Source organism: Macrobrachium nipponense, chromosome 3 (genome assembly GCF_015104395.2).
Source record: "Macrobrachium nipponense isolate FS-2020 chromosome 3, ASM1510439v2, whole genome shotgun sequence".
Lineage (NCBI taxonomy): Eukaryota > Metazoa > Arthropoda > Malacostraca > Decapoda > Palaemonidae > Macrobrachium > Macrobrachium nipponense.
In genome coordinates, this window is record NC_087202.1 from 102,558,991 (window position 1) to 102,583,990 (window position 25,000).

Consider the following 25,000-nt stretch of genomic DNA (forward strand, 5'->3'; position numbering starts at 1 on the left):
TTAATAAAGGCCATTTAAACCATTAAAGAAAGAGCAACTATAAAGAGTTACTCTTTAAGTTTTCAACGACCTTACTGGGGTGAGGTTGCTACCCTCCTGCCTTTCAGCCTCCTAGCTGCGACTAAATCCAAGCTATCTAATTCATTGCTTTTGTCAACAGAGGCACAATGGCATTCAAAAAATGTGGCTCAAGTGATTCATCTCGCCTGTCAATCGACCACTATCCCACTAGCTAATGAAGCAGGTGTCACGACCGCTACAATTAAATGCTATTTCCATCTTTGAGAAAGTAGATTCTCAGGTAGTAATTTGGAATGAGGTGTTAGCACCATTCCTTATCCAGCTCTACCTGTAACACTGTATACAGACGACTGAATGCTATCAAAACTTCCCTTCAATATACTAGATTATGTATGTATATATATATATATAAATATATATATATATATATATATATATATATATATATATATATATATATTTATATATATATATATATGTGTGTGTAAATATTTATATATATATATATATATATATATATATATATATATATATATATATATACATACATACATATGTATACATAATACGCATTTTGAACACACTATATTTATATATACTACATATATATATATTATATATATATATATATATATATATATATATATATATATATATAATAAAAGGCGCCCATAAAAACGCCAAAAGGCTCCTTTTATTAGTTGGAAATCTGTTGTAACAAAACATTTTTACCAATCATTTATATATATATATATATATATATATATATATATATATATATTATACATACATACTGATCTCTAAAATAGTGTAGGGTTAGAGAGGTTCTTATGAAAGCTGGATATTGAGGTAGAAAAAAACTTTCCCAAGCACAAGACAGTAGGAGATAGGAGAAAGGGGACCTTAACCAAATCACAATATTTACATGAACTTTAATAGGCGATACAGACTTTTAAAAAAATAAATAAAGAAAATAACAGCGAGAACACGCTCTTAGTGTAAGTGTTAAACGGGGATCACTATTATGGCGTCCAAAAGTCGTCCTCCTACCAATTAATCGAGGCCTTTCCCAACACTGGAACAACATTAAAAATAAATAGCAATATACGTAAAAAGGTGTCTTACTTTTCTTCACCGCTGAAGGGCTGGATCACGCCTCCAAGGACGCAGTGGAAAAGAGGCAGAGGCAGCAAAAACTTGATCGCGTCTCACCACCACAACAGAGGATGATTTCAAGAGTCACTTGTAGCTCTCCACACACAATAGATCAAGCAGGTATACGTACTGAAGAGGTTCGATTTCTGGTCTCAAAATCTCAGCCCTAAGACTCGCAGTACACAAGTAAACGGGTAAAAGGGCGGCACTCCGGTGACACTGCAACGAAAGGGGCGTTACAAATAGTATTTTTAAAGCACTGGAAAGCTGTCGAACACTGCTGGGAAATATCAGCGCACTGTCCTTCTCCAGAGGATGCGAGCACAGAATTATCCGCTCACGCACCAAGTCCCCTTCCACAGATCCGAGGGACCGTCAGGGACGGGAACTTAGGTGAGGAACGGCCGAACCACCGTCATACATGAAAAAACAAAGAAATGATCTTCATAAGGGGAGTATCAATACTACGATAACAACCCTTCAGGGGAAACCAAAGACACCATATCCAGCTTTTAGGAGAACAGCGAAAGAAACTGGAATAAACTTGGAAAAATTTACTTGTTCTAGATACTTTAGTACCATGCAATTAATCACTTAAAAATTCCCCTTCGAATATATTCCCGAAGTAGCTTGAGTTGGATATTAAACGACATTTGTAAATTATGGAACGTATCTAAATCACGGTGAGATAAAAAAAAATCATATATTACTATATAATATATATATCAGCATATTTATATACATGTAGTATGTGTATATATACATCTCTCTCTCTTTGTCATTATGGGACCTGGGTTCGTTTCCCGGTACTGGACATCAAAATTTCTTCAAATTTCTGTGAAATTAGATCTTCAGCCTTTGTAGTGACAAGCGTATCCAAAAAAAGAGCAATGAATTCAAGAAGTTAAAGAGGGCATTGCGGGTATTACAATTGCATATGTATCTGGTAAAAAAAGTAACCAGTAGATTCTACATTATATATATATATATATATATATATATATATATATATATATATATATATATATATATATATATAATTTTTACAATAAAGTAATGACTTCAAAATGTTAGCCTCTTTGTTCTTAGGAAGTCTTTTGGGACAAGGTAGGTACGTAGCTCTCTGCCATTCTTTACCTAGGCTATGATCTACCAAAAGTCGACTAACTACCAGGCAAATTAATTATTTTTACCCCATGCCTTTTTTATTCTCTGAAGAGGTTGGCGCCAAGAAAAGTAGTCGCCTTCCGGTTCTCGGCAAAGCTTTAAGTAAAAAGTTTGTTGATCTATTCAGGTTTCTTGATTCCAAACTTCCGCTGGTACCAATGTAACTATCACCTAATGCACTCCACGAATATATATATATATATATATATATATATATATATATATATATATATATAAAGTGAAATTCATTTATTTTATTTTTGTAAGAGCAGATCTATATTTGAATGGTCTTCAGTAGAATTTAGGCTACTTGTGGTTTTAAGCCTAAGAATAACATCAGGTTTTTATATTTTGATTTCAATTGTAAAGATCTTTGAGTCAAAAATATATGTATCTTATTCCTGTGTCCTTATTTCACAACTATGTAGTCATTTAGAAACACAAATCTATTGCCTGAAAATATAAAAGACCGTGTATGAATGAAGCGCATGCAATACAAAAATGATATAAAATTAATTTTTCATAAATGCTAATAAGATTACAAAAACCTTTGGAAATTTTTTTGGAAGAATTCAATTCATTATATTACTGTTATTCATATTTAGGAAAACAAAGTCATGCTTATTTCATTGTAAAGAACTATTGGAAATATTGTATGTAGGTTATACAATTATAATATATATATATATATATATATATATATATATATATATATATATATATATATATATTATGTATATGGATACATGTAAGTATGTGTGTGTAAGGAATGGTTAAGAGAGAATGAAACATCGACATACTATGATAGCGTATTTCTGAAAGGTGGAAGAGGGTGGGTGGTTGAGAGGGGGTTGTAGCGTACGTGACCAAAAGAACGTTTGCCCTGAGATTCGTTTGGTTTCACTGCCATGAAGCAGCGCCTCGAAGCTCACCAGCCACATCTTGTTTTCCCTTGACTTGTTTTCATCGTGACCCAGAGGCCAGACTCCTTTCTCATTCATTCATGACTTAATTTTACCGTATATGCAATAATAAGCAGGAATCGTTTATTCCTTCCGAAGGAATGAAATAAAAACAAAATTCAACAAGGATTTAAATATTTCCTTTTCGATGTTCTCAGGGCCTCAAATGTTCCTGACAATGAATTCTCTTTTTTTGGAAGGTCATCGGGTATTTCTATAAAACACACCTACGATTATCTTATTAGATTCATTTGCTCTGTCATTTGCTCTTTAAGACTATGTACCGCTTTAACGTATTCCCGTGTGTCGTGGATACTATAACGACTTTCAACTGATAGCCTACTAGATTGGGCTTCTTGAAGTAGACCCTCTGTTTGTTTGGGGGGGGGGGGGGGTTTAAGAAAGGTCTATGAAGCACGATATAGTAATGTTGCTTCCATATCGTGTATGGGGGAGCCTCAAAAATTCTGAGAAAGGTGTTTCGCGTTGAGTTAAAGTTACAGAAATCTTAGGATACATTTTGATTTATTGATTAGCATGAAAATGTAGAAAATAAATAATGAGCATGTTAAACAGTACAGTAAAATCATATCGAATAAAATATAGCGTATTTATTCTAATTTTCGTTGGTGAAACAAGACTACTTAACCGTATATTTTAGCATGTTGTAATTTACGTTCAAAGTTAGGACTATAATGTTTGTGACTTGTGCGTGAGAGGAAAACCTTGCACACGTGCCAAGTAACTGGAGGTTAGATCACGCCTTGTTTTGGTCGTGAAAACGTCGTCGCTTCTAGTACGGAGGAAAGTTAAATCGAAGAGTGCGGATTCTATTTGTTCCAGTTCTTGGCCCATTCGCTATTAAACCCTACTATAGTAGAGTCACATCACCCGTGCATGTAATGTCTAGGCCAGTCCCTTACGGCGCTCCTAATTGGCTGTTGATAAGTCAATCACAGGGCTGGAAACTCTCAATCTCTCTCGAGAGTTCACACAGGCAGGATGTATGTTCAACTCTCCTGAGGGATACTCTTGAAAGACGTATCCCTCTAGAGAGATGGAACATAGATCCTACCCATGTGAACTCTCTCGAGAGACTGAGAGTTTCCAGCCCTGTGGTTGGTTTATCAACAGCCAACAACGTCGTAAGGGACTGGCCTAGACATCAAATGCACGGTTGACGTGAATCTACTATAGTCCTTTATTGTACTTATCTACTATACTAGTTTTTTATGCCATTACCCTCCTTGAACACGTCACTACTCTTCATTTCTGGAGTCAAAGTTAGCAATATTTTCCTGCCAAATATAGTGCAGTCAGTCATGTTTATGTTTGCATCATTATTCTCCAAAGGCAACACGAGAATATTACGCTCAATGGCGGATTTATGAAAATTTGATTCAGACAATACTATACCTTATATACACAGAAGTGGAAGAAGAAGAAAAAGAAAAAAATAAAGGCCACATTTAACACAGGGTTAATTTCATACCTTCTTGATTACTATCATTTCATTTACTCTAGTTGTAACTGCTGCTACAAAGTAAGTTGAGAGAGAGAGAGAGAGAGAGAGAGAGAGAGAGAGAGAGAGAGAGAGAGACTCATAATGATTTACCAGTCTACTAATTCCCTGAATGGAACGTTGGTTTCATGAAAGACATATTGCATCAACGTTATTTACATATCAAACAACTGAGTCTTAATGTATTTACACACCAACATTTGATTTTCTTGCCCACAGCTACTAAACCTTACCTTCCTTTTACTCGATTTTATTTGAGAGTAAACTCTCTCTCTCTCTCTCTCTCTCTCTCCTTTCAAACACGTACCATACTCAATCTTTTGTTTATTCTGGCGAAAGTCCACTCGAAAGTAGGCGCTAACTTGACCATGATCGATTGACCGTTACATGTCCGAATAACATCGTTATATTTCATATAGTACGTTTGTACTTGGTTATCTGGATAAAAAGCTTATTTGCTAATTACATTTCTCTCTCAAACACGGGTCATGTTTGTTAATTATGCTATCGTGTTGAGAGCCTATAAAAAATATGTTCGTAAGTCCAAAATTACATGCCACGGTCGCCGAAGTCAACGTCATGAGATGTGTTTCGGATCCGAATCATGAAGTTTTCATGATTCTGTTCATACATTTTAATGCAGATTCGAACAATGCTGTAGTAGATTCACATCAACCTTGCATCTGATGTCTGGGTCAGTTCCTTACAACGCTCCTGAGAGGCTGTTGATAAGCCAATCACGGTACTGGAAACTCTCAGTCTCTCTCATGAGTTTACAGAGGCAGGATGTATGCTGCACCTCTCCTGAGGGATACTTTTGAAAGACGTATCCCTCAGGAGAAGTGGAACAAACATCCTGCCTATTTGAACTCTCGAGAGAGATTGAGAGTTTCCAGCCCTGTGATTGGCTTATCAACAGCCATTCAGGAGCGTCGTAAGGGAGTGGCCTAGACATCAGATGCACGGTTGATGTGAATCTACTACAGTATCTGCATTTTGTAAAGATTAGCTCCTACTCAAGACGCAAAATTAGGGTCATGTGCCAGAGATCGGCGAGGGTCTGGATTCAAGGCCAGTACATTCTGCCATTTGAACCGTGTAGCTTGCTTGCTCTGTCTTGTCGTTCCATTTTTTTTTTACTCCAGTTTGGAACCTAAATGAATGAACAGCACAATTTCCCCATCAACCCCGGTCCCGTAATAGGAACAGAAGGTGAAAGAAGAAAACAATGAAAGAAAAGGATGAGAGGAAAACAAAAGGCGAGAACGTTGTAGTAGGGAAGGAAACATTTAGCCTTTAAAGTTATCCTAAAGGCTGGCATCCATTGTAATTCAATAGCATTGTGCCATTAATTGAAAGGAGTTTAGCAAAAAGCTCGTTAATCTACCCATACGCTCCTCTCATTTTCGAGAGCTTCATTACTTTGCCAGAGTGAAACAGAATTAAGCTGCAGGACGATAGATTTACAAAGCTAAAAAAAACATCAGGTCTTAATCAATGGTGTCCTACAGCTCTTAGGAATAGTTTTCTCTCTTTTATAAAGAGAACCATTGTTCATTAGGAGCTGAAAATCAGGGATCATATTCGAACCTTGGTACTTCCACTGGATATGCTAAAAGGAATTTCTCAAGGTTTTTGCATTATTTTTTGCTTAACTGTGCTTATATGCATCGAGGCTAAGGAAAAGAGTCAAGGAATTTCTTTGATGGCTGAAGAGAAACTATTAGATGATATAAGTAGGTCAGTTTCAGAAGAAATATTCCCCGTAGGAGGGTTGTGCCGTCAGTTGACCTCCAGGCATTACTCTAAGTTCTTTGCAGCGTGCCTTCGGCCCCTAGCTGCAACAGCTTTCGTTTCTTTTACTGTACCTCCTTTCATATTCTTTCTTCATCTTACTTTCTACCCTCTCCTAATACTTGATTCATAGTGCAACTGCGAGGTTTTCCTCCTATTACACCTTTCAAACCTTTTACTGTCAATTTTCATTTCAGCGTTGAATGACCTCATAGGTTCCAGTGCTTGGTCTTTGGCCTAAATTCTATATTCAACTCAACTCAGAAGAATTATTCTAACTGTCCCAAGAATATCACACTTCCTGTCTCCAACCCCATTTACCTGGCAACAGCCCTAATACTAGTTCCATACTACCAGACCTCATCTGTTTATAAGTAAGATGTCCCTAGAAGTAGTTCTGAATTTTGAATCTTAAAGAGTAAAGACGATGTCCTTGTATACTGCTCACTTCAGGTTAATCAGTCTGACCTATTTCATACCTTGTTGGTTCTACGAAAGTATGGAAATTCTGAGAAGTTTTTAAATTTGCCTCCAATATTTCATGTAAAATATTTATAGCGCCGTCCTCTATTGGGCTTCATTGTTAATCCACTGGGCCAGGGGAACAGAAAACAAATTTTAATCGTCAAACTCCCCTAAACTTTGCCATTCCAGTATTCCACGCATCATTTAGCTTCATGTAGTTCAGTCAAATTACAAGCCTGTTAATACTTGTTGGTGGGAATAAACGCAAAGTTATTTTCCCACTACGAATATTCTGCGGTATTGTAGGAGCTATCAAACTTTGTTCCTGAGCGTGAGTTATATTTCATTATAATATGATTATTAATGATGCTTCAGTAAAGGCTTAGAAGCGATCATCTATATACATTATTCGAAATAATTTTAATTGTTCATTGTATAATAGTGCTGCTAGCTTGCTTTACATTTCCCATGGGAAGTAGTGAATGATTTATGGCCGATGATTTTTTTTTTGCACTTTATAGTGAATAATAGAAGTTTGTGATGGGCACCTGGACTTCAAGTGTTACTTATTGAAAATTCACTTCTATTTATCTTAGGTATAAGTATTTATAGTTTTACTTGGCTTCTGAGTTGCTTTTCTTACCTAAACAACTAATCGTCTTGGCAACTTGTGTGGTAGGTTCAAGTGAGTACCTCGAAAGAGAATATACTTTAGATTAAAAAGTTCTTCCTTTTCACTTCCTGCAATTGCCCTTTTTATCAGTTCAGCACTTCATGTTCTTGTATTGACAGCCTTCCTTCTAGAATCTAGATTCTTCTCCATACATAGAAATTTTGAAATCTGTAAGAAACCAAGGCGTGATCCGACTTCCAGCTAACTCGGGCAGCGTGCTAAAATCTACGGCCAAATAGGCCGTGGTTTCACCAACGAAGCTTAATGAATGCGTTATATTTTATTAGAAATAATTGTTCGGTACTATTTAACATGCAAATTATTATTTTTTACGTTTTCATTCTCATAAATAAATCATAAATACTCGTATCTTATCCTAAAATTCGTGTATCTTTAACTCACCGTGAAACACCTTTTTCAGACCTATTTAAGCTTTTCTATAGGATTTTTCTTATATCATCCCCCCGCCCCCCCACAACAACATCAACAGCAAGAAAGTTGTTTGTAGGATTACTCCCTGAGTAAGCAAAAATGTGAGAAATTCAACACAACAGCAAAATAAAATCACATATTTCAGGCCTATGCTTTCCGAATAATATATTCACCATTTCCGAATCTGTGCAAGAAATATGGAAATATTTTCTGCTTTTTGATGAACTACTAGCTAACTATTAATTTCTTATTGTGTTATTATTATTTAAGTACAGGTAATGGACTCATTTATTCTTCGCAATGGTAATTAATCATTGGCAGTAGCACATCCGGGGTAGTTTTGAAATATTAACAGGATAAAATTTAATGATCTTATAAAATAGCTGTTATCAGTTCTCAAGTGAATTCATTACCGAGATAAATTCCTTATTTGTTTTGGGATTACCTAAATTCTATAGATGAACTTACACGAATAGAGAGATCCACGGCTATTTACAATAATTATTAAAATAAAAGGAGACCATAAAAACGCCAAAAGACAAAGTTAATGCTAAATTTCAAAGAACAACTGTCTCTCTCTACAGGCAAGTATGTACTTGCCTGTAGAGGGAAACGGTTGTGCTCTGAAATATAGCATTAACTTTCTACCTTTCGGAGCGTTTATGGGTTCCTTTTATTTCAGTCTTATATATATATGTATGTATATGTGTGTGTGTGTGTGTGTGTGTGTGTGTGTGTGTGTGTGTGTATTACATAATAAAAGATGTAAATGATAGTTTTCTTCTGTTTTTTTATTTCATCATCACCCATTCCCAGGCACCCTCAATCACAACTTTTTGCAAATATTACGAAGATGGAAAAAGAACTCTTTATTGTGAGAGATAATGAGAAAATGATTTCGGCTCAGACCTTTCCTCTCTTTTTTTAATTTTTTTTTATATCTCTTATGTATGGATCAAGAACTTAATTAATCTTGTGACCAAAGTTCTCTTTCCCTTATTTATATCTGGCTCGCACATTTGTTGAGGGAAGAAGTGGGTACAGATAGCACAGAATGGGCAATTGTGCTACGCCCACGAGATCGAGAATAACCTTGCATCTCTTTTGCCGTAACGCATAGCAGTAATATCTTACAATGCACCTGTTTCTTATACCGAGGAGGTAAAATTTATCATTTCATGTTCCAGGTGACTAGGATGTCTACGAATCATGTCCCCGAGAAGTCTGTCGAGCGAAGTGCCTAGTAAAAATGTGTGGCAGACGCAGACGAAGTACAAAGGGCTCTTCACCCCGCAAACGGCACCTACTTCCAGGGCTTACTGCATCCTCTTCAGTTTCTTCCTGGGGGTCGTCATGATCACCATGGGATCCGTCTTCTATCACGTGATCCTCAGCCGACCAATGAGCGGCACGCACCCCATTCACACCCCTCCGTTGCCCCTGGCGTCGGGTCTTATTTCCATGGGCATTCTCATGGTCCTCTGCAGCGTCGCTGTGACGTGGAGGTAAGTGCATTGAACGGGCCATCTTGCGCATGATTAGACACCATGCACGAACAGGTTGAACAAGTTTACAGTAAAACCTTTTGGGGTATCATGGACCCTCTCCGGAATGAGACGGAGACCAATCTTACAAGAGGGACCTCTTTGATTTCATTGAATTATTTCAAGACCCACCTTTCATGGATGATAATGTTGGTCCTAGTTAAACACTGTTACCCGAATTAGTCCATTTCTCCTTTTCTTTGAAAATGTCCCAAAACCTTCTTCCTCTTCCCTAAGACTAGATGTCCCTTCATTTCCCCTGGCATTCGTCTTTTGCACAAGGTGGCTGATGCCTTCTTTCTCCTTCCCCCTCTGTTGACAGATTCGGCCTGGACGACGGCGACGATTCCCTGGAGGAGGACTCTTCGTACGCCTTCGCCAAAGACGACGTCCTCGATCAGCACCACCAGTGTTCGAGGCATAATCCTCCTCCAGTCTGAAGCTACACACTGGTCATCCCTCAGAGACCCATAAAGGCTCATCGTTACTACAAGACGTTACTAATGACGGCGGGTGCGTTCAGCAGCACGGCAGACGTCGCTCGAAATCACCAATTTAATGCAACAAATCTTAGGGATTAACCCGGTGTGTATCCTACCTCTGTCAAAAATCAGGGTACACTCATGCTGATTAAAGTAGACGGTTGCACGAAGATATCGTTCATTAATATAATCTGACGACTACACAATATAGAAATGGGCGTATATAATACTTTAATCCCCAAGGGACTGGTACTAAACACGGCGTCCCGAGGAGCTTCAGCCATGTTTAGTACTATAGTAGATTCACATCAATCGTGCATTTGATGTCTAGGCCAGTCGCTTACGATGCTCCTGATTGGCTATTGATAAGCCACTCACGGGGCTGGAAACTCTCGATCAGTCTCTCGAGATTTCACATAGGTAGGATGCATGTCCTACCTCTCATGAGGGATACTTTTGAAAGACGTATTCCTGAAGAGAGGTGGAGCATAGATCCTACCCGTGCGAACTCTCGAGAGAGACAGAGAGTTTCCAGCCCTGTGATTGGTTTATCAACAGCCAATCAGGAGCGTCGTAAGGGACTGTCCTAGGCATCTAATGCACGGTTGATGTGAATCAACTATAGCACCTGGGAGTAGGTGACTAACATGGATACCTACCGGGTTAATACCCAGATCCTTAAGGAGTTCACCGTCACTTTCCTGCAATGGAGATCACCTCATGACTTCATGGCATATAGCATTATGTATGGTTGCACATATTGTGCAAATCCCTCACGATTGCTGAGGGAATAAAACGGTATATCGATGGAAACGGTCAGAAGCTCATGTTAGATCAGGTCTTCGTTGGACTTGGGAAGGATCTCAATGTACTCCACAATGAAAACGAAGTTGAGAAACCAGGGGAAAACGGAAAGAGATTTCTTAGGGTGCCAATATCAGTGTACATTGTCTTACTCATTAATCATTCTCATGCGTCACTATTTTCAATGTCATTACTATGTGACACAAAATGATTTCAGTTTTCCCGTTACAGGGTAAAGCGACGAGCAGGGAATCACTTTCATTACACCCATCACGAAATGCATGAATGAACAAGTTACAGAGTCAACTTGGATTTATATTTTTTCCCTCAAAATAGCTACTATATATCAAAAGCAGCTTCCCCTTCCAATAGCTCGGTGACTGTCGCAGCAAACTAGAAAAATAAATTTGTTATTAATCCATTTCTCATAAGTTCGACCTCTGGTGCTCTCTGTTTGGTGAGTCAACAATGGCATTCCTACAAGAGTTTCAAATCATTACTCAGAGATTAAGTAAATGCAGGGGAAAATATTCCAACTTATGCAGGTGCCGCCACTGTTTTAAGGTTGAACATGATAGAAGAGAAAACCATTTACACGAACACAGACAATGGCAAACACGCATATGCTTTTATAGATAACTTGATCACGAACTACATAAGACGTGATGCTATGTATAAAATAAAGATAATGCCACGGAGGAAAATGAAAAACGAGAACTGCAAGGGTCGTAAAGATAGAAGATCTCAGGCAGTTCTCGTTTTTCATTTTCCTTCGTGGCATTACCTTTATTTTTACATATGCTTATATGTATATATATATATATATATATATATATATATATATATATATATATATATATATATATATATACTAAGGAAAACAGAAAACATATACACTGACATACGAGAGTGTTAATGGATGTATTTTTGTATATGGCCATATGCAGTCGTTTTGTACTGATTTTACGGAAATGGTAAAACTTTCAAATCAACAGGTTTTAAGGTAAATTCCAAGAATACTCGTTCGTGCAAGTGTTGACTACATATTGTGAATGGAGGAAATTTTACAGTTTCTGAAATCAAACTGACAAGATAACTGTGGATCAAAAGCCTGCGACAGAGGACCACTTAGCTGTTACTTATAAGAAAGACTTTAGTAAAATGAGACACAGCTGGACTGTAGGCGTAAATTACTTTGTGAAAGAAGAAATGAAAAACCTCTTACAGTCTTGTATAATACAATATTTTTTATGCGCATTGGCAAAATTATTTGATGTTCTACATAACTGAAAGACATTTAAAGAAGAACTTGTTTCTATAGACTTATTGTGATGAATTGATTTTGTACCGTCTCTGGAATCCTAATCAAGTATGCTATTTTAATGTAAAGGATATATAGTTTATTCAAAATATTAAATGTTAATTTCCAAATGCTTTGTGTTACTTGTGCAGCCAAGATGATGTAGCCAACAAGCTGAGTTTTATCCAGTAAAAAAATACTTGATTTGTAATTATTATACTTTTATAGAAATAAAGACTGCATACATTACTAATGTGTTATTCTTATCACGTCTGATGTATACTGATAGACATTCAATGTCTTTTCTGTTAAGAAGAAAAAAATCAAGGTGAAGGTGACAGGGTAAAAACATATTTGGCGCGCATTCTGGACGGAAAGTTTTCGCTTACTCGGGGAGTAAGCCTACAAACTTTTTTTTTTTTTTTTTGTTGTTATTCTTGTTGCTTTGTAGGAAAGGTTTATGGAAAAGCCTAAAAAGGTCTGAAAAAAGTATTTCGCACAGAGTTAAAATTACAGAAATTTTAGGATAGAATATTTATGATTTACTTATCATAATGAAAATTTAAAAATAAATAATGTGTATTTAAGCAGTAGATAATTATTTCTAATAAAATATAATGTGCTTATTTTAATTTTCGTTGGTGAAACAACACGCTATTTGGCCGTAGATTTTAGCACGCGCCCAGAGTAAGCTGGAGGTTGGATCATGCCTTGTTCGTCTCGGGTGCGAAAAAAAAAAAATCATCAACCCGCAAAAGGTTCGTGTTTTATAAATTTGGCAAAAGCATCATAATTATTTGACCTACATTGATATTAAAACCTATCATTTTGGATTAATCGTACTTCCTCCCAGTTGAACCCCCTACCACCCCCCCCCCCCCCCACCAACCACTCCCTCTCTGCCCCGGAGGCATATTCCCGAACTGTAACCGAGTATTGGATCTTCCCTGAAAAAGCGGGACGCCATATCTTAAAAACTAACTATAGAATCTTCTTGGAAATAATCTCATCATGTTCCCGACACCCAAATTACCATTCGGGATTTCATGAGAACAAACCTAACTCAACCTAACTTAAGGGCATAACAAAAAAACCAAGGCTGGTGCAATACTACGTAGTGATACCATAGTGCTGGCATACCTATATTCTCATAGCTGAATAATGATCGCCAAATGCGGACAACTTCCACTCATCAGTAACATCACATACCTACATAAGAGGTCTCCTGAGCAGAGAGAGAGAGAGAGAGAGAGAGTACGCTTTTGTTTGCAAAACTTTTTGTGGTTAAACACTACGTCTTTAGGGAGAGAGAGAGAGAGAGAGAGAGAGAGAGAGAGAGAGAGAGAGAGATGCTTTGTATAACCTGTAGAGATTTAAACACCACCTCTTTGAGAGAGAGAGAGAGAGAGAGAGATGCTTTGAAAACCTCTACAGATTTAAACATCACATCACCTGTTTGGGGAAGAGAGAGAGAGAGAGAAGAGAGAGAGAGAGAGAGAGAGAGAGCGTGGAAAATTTATTAAATTAATAAATTGGCTTATATAAAAGCCCCATCCATAATTGTATTTGAGTGTTACTACCAGTCATGAGAGAGAATGAAAATGGAAAAATAAGAGAAGGGAATGAAAAGAGAAAGAGGGCCCGGGCAACAAAATGTGAGTATCCTGTTTATATATATTTGTTAATAACTTTTTATGACAGCAAGAGATGTTCAGATGTATGACATTAGAATGACAGATGGTTATAATATTGTTTATATAATGAATATTCCTTATATAAAGTTTGTTTATAGACATTTTGACCCGGCAAATAGTAAATTACCTGACACCACCAGGCGCCTAATTGTTCTAATACCTTACGGCAATACATGTCCTATTCCCATAGGGAGGTAGTGCCATTAGTGCACCTGGTGCGGTGCACTGTAGGCATTACTTGAGGTTCTCTGCAGCGACTCTCCGGCCCCTAGCTGCAACCTCCCCTAACAAGTGATTCACAGTGCAACTGCAAAGTTTTCCTCCCGTTGCACCTTTCAGACCTTTCTACTGTCAATTTCAGTTTCAGTGATGGATGACATCATAGGTCACAGCACTTTGCCCTTAGTGTAATATATTCTTTTCTATTCTACATGCCCTACGGTATGGAACTGCATTTAACTACTTTTAGGCGGGATTAGGTTCACCAGATATACAGGACATTTCTTTGGCACCAAACATTCGACGCCCTTCTGTGTGAGGTAGGTCAGATTTGATAAGGTCATGAAACGTCAATTTACAAACATCGGTGATGACCGACTTTTCAGCCACAACAACACCTGTTCAGTTCTACTCGAGTGTTCTGACATTAACATTGCCCAGTTTTACACTGATTTATAATGGTGTCACAGAATGTTATGAAAAAATGGAGACAGCTGATATTTTTTCACCTGAGAGGTATCATAAAGTATTATATGGAGGATATTTTAAGGCTGAAGTTATTTATTACGCTATGAAACAAAACATACATCTCGAAATTTCTATAATCATAGATATACAAGTATGCGTTTTTATAGACATATTTTATTGACTACCACTTTAATAAAACATAGATAAATGGACATTAGGAAAAGTAGCCGATGATGAGATTTCACCCTAAAATTAACAGAAGCCTTAATAAGATATATAAAAAATTATAAATATATTTCTGAACCATCTAGAACTTTTCATGTTTGTTGTACCGCTTCCAAATTCCTACCTATTTCTTTTTCTACTTCTCCTTCCAGCTTCCCTTAAAGACTATTAACATTTTTACCTTAATATTAAATTGGGTATAAAAAAAAAGCGGGCACAATCAAATCACGAACCCAACTACTCTCCTGGAAGACGAGAATATTCCTAAATACCACACCACAGACACGTATCCTCAATCTACTTCTATTTTGAAAGAATTGTTCAGGCTCAGCTGGTCTTATAAAAGAGGCTCTGTACACTGTTCCCTTTGCTGCCGTGGCGTTCAGGACTTCCAATTTCACTGACGACACAGATACTACCTCCAACTTCGATCAATCTGCATAAGGCAACCTGTTGGTTTTCGCTAATAGCTTATAAAGACAGCTCATTGAACCTTTGTCATAGAGGTCTCCAGCGTCTTAGCTTTGTACCTCTAACACTCCTAATTTAAACTGTACTTCCTAGACCTCTCATTCACTAGCATACTATGATAAATGTTTACAAGCAATTCAACCGGTTTTTCGCCTTCCTCTCAACTTCCTGAATCTGCTCACCCAGATGTGATTGAAGCTCAGATTTATCAACATCAGATAATAGAAGCCTATTATTACCATTATTATTATCATTATCACTGTGAAACGGCTTAATTCACATGAGTATCTTCGTTACCTTTTGTCTCCGGAAATGTGTAATATTTGTGACTAAGCTAGACCTCCTTGATTTTCAAGGTTACAGGTGCCAGAGAGCAAACTGATAGCGTAAATTAAAGACCTAACTCGTGACCTAGCCTTATCAGGTTTTGATTGCTGGAAAAAAAAGGTATACAGTTATCCCATTTCAAACAAAGCAAAGAAATGAGCCACTATCAGGTTCACCCATTTAAAAATGAATCAATTAGAATACCTTAAAACTTTCTTTATGAGACAACAATTTGAAACGACACAGCCTCCCGTCTACGAAGAGGAAAACAAATGAATGTGAGTATGATTCAGTAGGCAAACGTAAGAGGCTGTAATAAAAAGAAAATGAGAAGGCTAACACGGCGTAGGAACGAGATGACAAACACGAATGACCCCGAGTATCTAAAGTAAAGAAATAATGGGTCCACGATAAAAGTAACGACGCTTCCCCTAATCTCTCCTGGGCAAACACCATCAACAAAGTGGGTCATGTTGAATCTGCAGCTTCGTCGTGTTGACAAACCATTCCGGCCAGACACCGATAAGCTTTTGCATTTTACCTTATTTCGTTTGACGTGGCGATTAATATTCCTAGCACTAGGTTTTGAAAAAAAAAAAAAATGCTCTCTCCTTTTCCTTGTAATGCTGAGCGGTGTCCTTCCAACTCATTCAAAGGGTTTTTAGAGATTCATGTTAACAGTAGGTTGGGCCCATAAAAACGGAGTTTCACGGAGATTAGGAAACCAAATAAAATGTTTGTTCAGTCTTTGTTTGGACTCTGCTCCTTGAACTAGAAAGTTTCTTTTACAGATCTTAATATTATCACTGGCAGTAACAATCACTATGCTGCACAGTTTAATTAAAATCTATTGGATATAATGCACATGCAGCAATGTCTATAAATCCTATCATTGAAAAAAAAATCAGTAAATGACGCATCAACCAATGGCCTCGTTTCATAGTTAGTCTTTGTACAGACAACTGATTTAGAACGTGACTCAGCAAAATAACTGTCCTGATGAAGCACCACGTACACCGCTCTTCTTTCATTCATTTCTCTCCTTCCCGTTGGAGAGCAGACACTGCAAGTTATGGTAAATCCTGACCTCGCCAAAATCCGAATTAGGTATAAATGTTGGTGTTTCTAATTTATTTTCTTTTATTTATAATATCTAGATTAGACTTTGATCTAGCAAACGTTCCCAGATGCAGCAACGACTAAACCTTTTGTTCGGAAGTAATATTAGAATGGATCTAGATCTTGTGAAATTCCTGCGCTTCCTTTCTCCAGACTCTCTCTTGTGCTCCACAACTATCTGAGTTTTGATTTCCCGAGGTCAGTGAATTATTTGCTCCCAGGCATTCCAGCCCCATGAGATGACCAATCTATCAAGGCGCTTTGGTTTATATTTGTCATTTCTATGACATTTCTTTCCAATTTGTGGCATAAAAATCCAAAATTATATAGTAGACTATATTACTATGTAAAACAAACCGACTTTCGAACACCTGAAAGTTGTTTCTCATCAGTGTTGACGTTAAAATGTTAAGTGAGAGGGTAGTTTTTTAAGAGAATCTAATAAAGTGTGTGTGTGGGGGGAACATAACAGTCCATCATCGAAGTGCTGGTTCGGGTGTTGTTACTTTATTCCAATTTCAACAGGCACAGAAAGGCCTATGATTTTCATGCACAGGGCAGCGCTTTGGTGGCTCATAGTTTTAATTTAGACCACAAAATTAATTGGGATGGTGTACGAACTATTTTTAAAAGTGACGATTCTCACGTGAGACGATTAGTTGAAGGTGCTGCTTAAACATGTAAAAACTTTTTTTTTTATTATTATTTTTTACCAACCGGTTCACTGTCAAATAGTACCTAAAACTTTTTAATTTCAAAACTGACGTTGACCGCGTGAACCCTGATGCTCTGCTTTCTCTCTCTCTCTCTCTCTCCAGACAGTCGACGTCCCTGTGGATGTTTCCGACTATGGCACCCATGTAGTGCAAGAAGGAGTAACATCGCAAGTTCGAAGATCAAGGAGGTTGGCGCAACCGCCTGTTGGTTTTGGAATAACGCCTTGGAATAACGTAACGACACCCGAACCAGCTCTTCGATGTTGGGTTGTTATCTTCTCGCCCCGTCCACCCTTTCAGATGCTCTTCATAAACCAACTACCCTCTTCTCACTCAACATTTTAACGTCAGCACTGATGAGGAAACCGTCCAGGTGTTCGTAAGTCTATGTTTGCTCTACATTGCAATTATACTCTACTTAGAAATTGTGGATTTTTATGACACACAATGTTCTTCACGAGGTTGTGAATTTCTTAACATTTCTTTCCAAATTAGAAACATCGCTCTATACGAACAATTCATTTCACCAGTCACCCACTCGAACTTATCTCCCTAACTATCTTTTTTTCTATTTTACAAACTTTCTTCATACATACTGCTATCCTCCATGTCACATGTGTTATCTTCCTTCTGTCACATGATGCATTTACTCCCCAATACCCACACAAATCATCCACATAAAAATATAAAATACTTTTTCTCTTGTCATGAAAATGACAAGTTTTGGACTAAGATAAGAACATTAAGTACAGGGTATAACTAGCAAGGTTGGCACTTGTAACTTCCGTCAGCAAACTCAAAATTCGGGCAAAGTTGTTATTTTTAACTGCCTGAGACCAGTTTTTGATGGAAAAAATTTGCCTCCCAGTCTATTCAGTGGGAATCGGAGAAGCTCTGTTTATTAACCTACAGTTTTCCATTGTGTTTACCAGTTACTGTCATCACACTCTTACCGTACAACTCATAACTAATAACTTCCACCTTCACCCTTCACCTTCCTTCGCGTATGAACTTGTCTGAAGAGAACATTTAAGTAGAGATCTCGTAAGTTTCATTAGGAATCTGGTTCCTCCAATTATAACAACATTCATTTCTTCATCACCCTGGCGTCATTTCAACCTGGTAGCCACACACTCCTACTAAAAGACTTCCTCATCGCGCAGACAATTGTAAATGTACTCATCAGGCTTGGCAGCTTTTCTAGTTTATTGCCAAATAACACTGGTTGTCTGAAAATTCAGACATTCTACATACCACGTCCAGGGCCTTTTCTTAACCCACAAATTACAAAACAGTCAAGTCCTTTCTCTGACATTCTCAATAACAATATTCAGCAACATTTACGACATGAAAACTATTCTTTGAGACGCAATTTCCATTAAAATTGTATGGGAGATTAAGGAACTTACTCTAAATGGTTTAAAAACTGTTTTCCCTCTTTTTTTGCCAAATTTCTCTTCTATTCCTATTTGTCTCATTACCTCCAAAACATTTTTAATTCTTCAGCTTTCCTTAAATATGTCCTTTCTGGTCTTATCATTACATTTGATCAAATCTTATTCCACTCGTATTCTTTTCCTCATTATTCCCAGTCTCATTTTGTGGCAAACGTGACTGGATGTAGTAAGACGACGAAGAGCGACCATCGGAAAACCCCTTCCCCACAAATGGTAATTAAATCAAGGGACCGATCAAATTGATGACGTTGATTAAGCACTTTGATTTGAGAGATGAAGAGGAAAAGAAATCGAAGGAGAATATTTATGGAAAAGAAGGTATGTATAGGAAACCATAAGCGTCTCCCCGTGGCGATATTATACATGGAAATTTTTCTCCTAAATAAATGACGGAACTATTCAATTGTAACTGAATAAGGTCTGGCTGACATAATTGAAGATAATATGCTTTTGTCGTTTTCCTACGAAGCTTCCTTTAAATATTCGAAGTGTTACATTCTCCTGAAGCTGGCATGCCCCTTCCTGATGGTCAGGAGCACAGACCAAATATGCCACCTCAGAAATTACAGCATTAAGAGCAATATGAGTGGATATAAGAGTCTAACACACCAGATTCCTAATGCAACTTACGAGATCTCTACTTAAATGTTCCTTTCAGAGTGAAGTTCATACGCGAAGGAAGGTAAGATGGAAGTTATTAGTTATGAGTTATACGGTAAAAGCGTGATGACAGTAACTGGTAAACGCAATGGAAAACTGTAGGTTGGTAAACAGAGCTTCTCTGATACCCACTGAATAGACACGGAAGCAAATTTTTCCCATCAACAACTGCTTTCAAGCAGTTAAAAAAAACAACTTTGTCTGAATTGTGAATTTCCTGACGGAAGTTACAAGTGCCAACCTTGCCAGTTATACCCTGTACTATTTTATATTTTTCTTCTTTCATATATGACTAATTCCGATGCTTGAAGAGTACATAAGTGGCATGTGTGCATGTTTTCTCATTTTTGAATCTAAATTGTTAATGAAATGAAGAAAATATTTTCATCTACCAAATAACGCAATTTTGAAGGATTTTAGAATAAATGTCCTTCAAGAGTTCAAAGGACATATCTTTCTTTTATAGGCATTGCTTAGGTATCTGGTTCCCATGTTCCTAGGCGCTCAATCCACAAACGCAGTTGCGGGCAGACTACACTATTTACTTTGGTACTGAATTCTGTTCCACCAAGCTGAGCCTTCAGGCAGACTCGTAACTCCTTCATCTACTACCAAGCTTGAACAATTTTTTCCTGCTTTATTTTTCAAGAGATCTATAATTTTTCTTCCTTTGAGAGTCAGCTCTTCATTCGTAGCCGAGCCCTTTGCTTCTTCTCTCCCTTTTCTGGTTTTCTTTGGGCCTGGTTAGAAATGACTAGTCTGCTTTATTGACGCAGGCTCTCAAAAATTATTCAGAAATAATTTGATGAAAACAATGTTATTTTACCATGGCTCAGTTACGACAAGAAAGTTCCAGAAAAGCTCGGTCCGGCTAGAGAAATGAATAGAGATGTATGATTTGCTTTTACAGTGAAAAAGTCCCGATGTTAGTAGTGAATTTAGCAAACATAATCAAATATTCAACTAGCGAAAAGAAAAAAGAAAATAAGTCTTGAAACTTGTCCTCGAGATGTCAGTGTAGAGATAAAGACTCGTAGCTTGTATGCCTGTACAGACCTCAAACCGTTGCTTGTTTAGACGCTGAGGTGACGTGAGGTATGGAAGAGGAGGGCAAAGGAATAATTAGAACGTAACATCAAACAACCTCTCTTGATATAACTTAGTACCTCCTTCACTCATGCTTTGGCCTCCAACTGGCAACAGAGGAGAGAGGCTCTCCCCCCAACTGGTTAATGAAAGATCGTTGGATTCACCTTGCTTTGAAGTGTATACAAATATTGACTCTTGTTCTTTTATCCTCTCTGGTCGAGTGTTTTTAGAACTAACGTCATTTATTCCTTGGAAAGCGTAACACGCGTGGCTCGGTATGTTGCTGGCGCACTCTGCTTTCGTCGGATACAATTTACTGCTGACTTGTATTGGTCTTGGAATGTTTTGCAGTCTGTAACATCGCTTGTTTTGTCCCAGAAATTCAAATTGTGGTATTTTGCTTCCTTGAAGTAGGGTAAGCACTGCACTTTTCTATATTCTATACATCTGAAAAAAAATTCTAAGGTATACATTATAATACTTTCATCATTATCATATTAATATTTTGTTCTGGAAAATACAATTTCGGCTGCATTCATTTTTCTTTACAGTTCCGTTTCCCTTACGAATTTCCTTTCTTCTAGTTGAAGGGGATATCAAAATCCCCCAGTGTTCATCCACACATGGTCGCGAAAAAAGAACTAACGACTTACTTGGATCAGGATCAGGATGGGAGGCAGCACAAGGAACGATTAGAGAGACGAGGAAAATAATTGGTAAACACGTAGAAAAAAATATGATTATGGCAGTGAAGAAGAGTACGTTACTGAGATTAACTAGATACGCAAATATAATGAGCTCCTATGGATAATGATATAAGTTACTTTGGTTGGTGATTCATGTCAAATTTCATTCTTTTCGCCTAAGCATCACCAGACAGGAGGCCAAGGTGACGATGAGTCAAGTTCTGTATTTCATAGGTTTTATTTTTATTTTCTAGTAACGTTAGAGTTTTAGCTGCCAAACTATATAAATATATATATATATATATATATATATTATATATATAATATATATATTATATATATATATATATATATATATATATATATTTTACACAGATATATACATACACATTCTAGGGACTGAGGGATAGATATCCAATACTCGTAATGGATGTATACTTGTGCGTCACCTGTTACCGATTCTTTCTGATCCATCACCAAAATTAAAAGTGGGGAAGACCCTTCCAGGATGAATGGTTGGGAGCTGCGAAGCGTGATAGGGAACGAAGACGATTCCAAGTAAAACGAAGCTCTATTCCAAGCGAGAGATCTTCAAGTAACACCTGCGTAGAAAGCTATCCATTGAGGCAGGCAATGCGTCAGTGACTGGTGTCTGATTTTCTTGGAAAATAGAATATGAGCCATAAATTCCTTCTGTGATTCTGTAATTTTTCATTTTCTCTATTAATGAAGGATGAAGATAGCTTGGATCAAGTTTCGGGGCGGTACCTAAGGGGACGTTAAAAAATAAGGTAACACTATTGTTAGGTTATTTTTTTACCCTTATTCATTGTCACGCCTCATAACACATGTCCAAAATTATGTAACATCATAACATCATCTATTAGCATCTCCCCGTCACACCCGCCCCCACTAAGGGGACGTTAAAAAATAAGAGAACACGTTTTTTTGGTCATTTTTGACCCCCCTCCCCAACTGCCACGCCTCATAAACACATGTCCAAAATTATGTAACATCAGCTATAGATTCACATCAACCGTGCATTTGATGTCTAGGCCAGTCCCTTACGACGCTCCTGATTGGCTGTTGATAAGCCAATCACAGGGCTGGAAACTCTCAAGTCTCTCTCGAGAGTTCACATGGGTAGTACGTATGTTCCACCTCTCCTGAGGGATACTTTTGAAAGACGCATCCCTCAGGAGAGGTAGAACATAGATCCTTCCCATGTGAACTCTCGAGAGAGACTGAGCGTTTCCAGCCTGTGATTGGCTTATCAACAACCAATCAGAAGAGTCGTAAGGGACTGGCCTAGACATCAAATGCACGGTTGAAGTGAATCTACTATAGCAGCACGGCGCCAGAAAGAGCAAATGTGTGCTATCGAGTACCTTGTAACGACAAAACTTTAATGGTTCGACGAAGGCCTAGCTTGTGGATACAACCGGCATACAGGAACCACCAAAATCAACAGTGGTGGGAGGAACACCAGCACTTCCAGTTGAAGGGAGAAAGAACTCCGGTGTGAGAGACAGTGACCTACTAATTATTTATGATCACTTTAGTTGATAGGCGACAAAGGTGTCAGTTTTCAGTTCGTGATATTATTCTTTAGGTTTATCATAATGCACAAAGTAGACTATGCTTATGTTTAGAAGAGGATTAATTTAATTTGTAATATTTTTTAAAGTCATATTTAGGCATAAAGTAGAGAATGTCGGAGCTCAGAAAGGGGATGAGTTTGTGATATTATTCAGTGTCATGGAATACATATAGTGGAAAATGTTGAAGTACAAGGAAGGCTTGAGTTTGTGATATTTTTTAAACATATAATTATGCAAAATGAAAAAATATATATACATAAAATACCACATTCTCAATATTACTAAAATATAACAAAAGTCCATTGCAGAATTTTTACTACCTCTCTTTTGTCCATCTACATTCGCACATTTTCAAAAGAAACAAAGGAAAAAATATGAAAATGTTATGCAACTTATGGTTTGCAGCCCCCACCCTCCTCCCCGCAGTCACGCTCATAACACGTCACCATATCCCCTCCCCCCCCTAAGGCGTTACGTATTTTTGAACGACCCCTAATTACGTCTCTTGAGAATATATACATCAAAATTCCCTTTGGGTGTAATATAGACCAATATCGATATGATGCGTCATTTGAGGCTTCCCCCTGGCTCTGTCTTTATATTACTACAATTTCTAACTACATCCGTTCACGATTGATGATGATAATATGAAGTCTGGATCTATTCTGACGAAAAACTGGAAATCAGTAGATTTACTTTTTTTCTTGTTTAATCAGAGCAGAATTTTTGTGCTCTTGTTGGAGCAATTGGGGTGTGGGTGGGGATGGGAATGGCAGTCAGGTGAGGTGGTATTTCACGTAAAAATTTTCAGAAGAAACATAACTGAAAATAAGAGTAATAACGATAGTGCTCCACGCTGCGTGAAATTGTAAAGGTACAAACACGATGGAAACAGCATTCATGATGAAAATCCCAATTGCTCTGAGTCATCGGCTTATTTGTTCATGTTTCCGAGGTAAACACGAGATCAATGTAATGACTTTGACATTGAGAACAAATATCTCCTCGTTACATTGAGCTATCCTTTTATTTTGCTTTCGTGTCCCTGATATACTGATGGTCTTGATATTTTCGTCTATGAATCAGGCATTAGTTACAATAGCTGAAGGTTCTATGATTGTCTGATGACCGTCCCAATATGTAATCATTGCAACATGTTTGCAACGCATTTTCATTCATAAGATCAGCCTTTCAATACGAGTGGAGTGCTTCAATATATATATATATATATATATATATATATATATATATATATATATATATATATATAAATAATATATATATATATATATATATATATATACTATATAATATATATATATATATATATATATATTATTAAGTTTTTATATTCTAGGAATATATATATATAATATATATATATATATATATATATATTATTAAGTTTTTATATTCTAGGAATATATATATATATATATATATATATTATATATATAAATGTATATATATATATATTACAATTACTAAGCATACCTACTGTCTGTTTGTTGATCTTAAAAAACACACGTGTTCAGTGACGAGTTTTACGATCCTATGTCATAGTCCCAAGATGCATTCCTGTAGGCAAAAGTTGTTACACCTCCAATGCTTGAGACTATAATTAATTCTTGATGGGAATATAAAGTCTCCTGCTATATTCTACAGACTGGAAACAATGCAGTAGAATCATTAACATTCAGTTTCTCATTCTTGTTCGGGATGTAGTACTACCCAAGCCTGACATCAAGGTTTGATTGTTTGTATGGTGTTTTTACGTTGCACGGAACCAGTGGTTATTCAGCAACGGGACAAACGGCTTTACGCGCCTTCCGAACCACGTCGAGAGTGAACTTCTATCAACAGAAATACACATCTCTCGCTCCTCAGTGGAATGGCCGAGAATCGAACCCGCGACCACCGAGGTGGGACGCCAACACTATACCAACC

At 37.3% G+C, this 25,000-nt stretch overlaps 1 protein-coding gene and 1 long non-coding RNA gene across 3 annotated transcripts in view; one reads left to right on the forward strand and one right to left on the reverse strand.

Annotated features, from left to right (window-relative positions):
• The window catches only part of LOC135221924 (uncharacterized), an 18,308-nt gene extending 5,738 nt beyond the window's left edge, over positions 1-12,570 (forward strand). Inside the window, exons 2-3 of the mRNA XM_064259949.1 lie at positions 9,379-9,696; positions 10,058-12,570. Coding sequence (XP_064116019.1) covers positions 9,401-9,696; positions 10,058-10,175 — 414 coding nt within the window. The 5' untranslated portion in view covers positions 9,379-9,400 and the 3' untranslated portion in view covers positions 10,176-12,570. The remainder of the gene's footprint in view (positions 1-9,378; positions 9,697-10,057) is intronic.
• Positions 1-25,000, reverse strand: part of LOC135221926 (uncharacterized) — a 189,201-nt gene that overhangs the window by 144,881 nt on the left and 19,320 nt on the right. The window contains exon 1 of one of the 2 annotated variants that reach the window (XR_010316125.1): positions 1,147-1,590. The exons of the other annotated variant lie outside the window; for it this stretch is intronic. This is a non-coding gene — a long non-coding RNA (uncharacterized LOC135221926). Of the gene's footprint in view, positions 1-1,146; positions 1,591-25,000 lie in introns of those variants that run through there. 2 annotated transcript variants of the gene reach the window in all.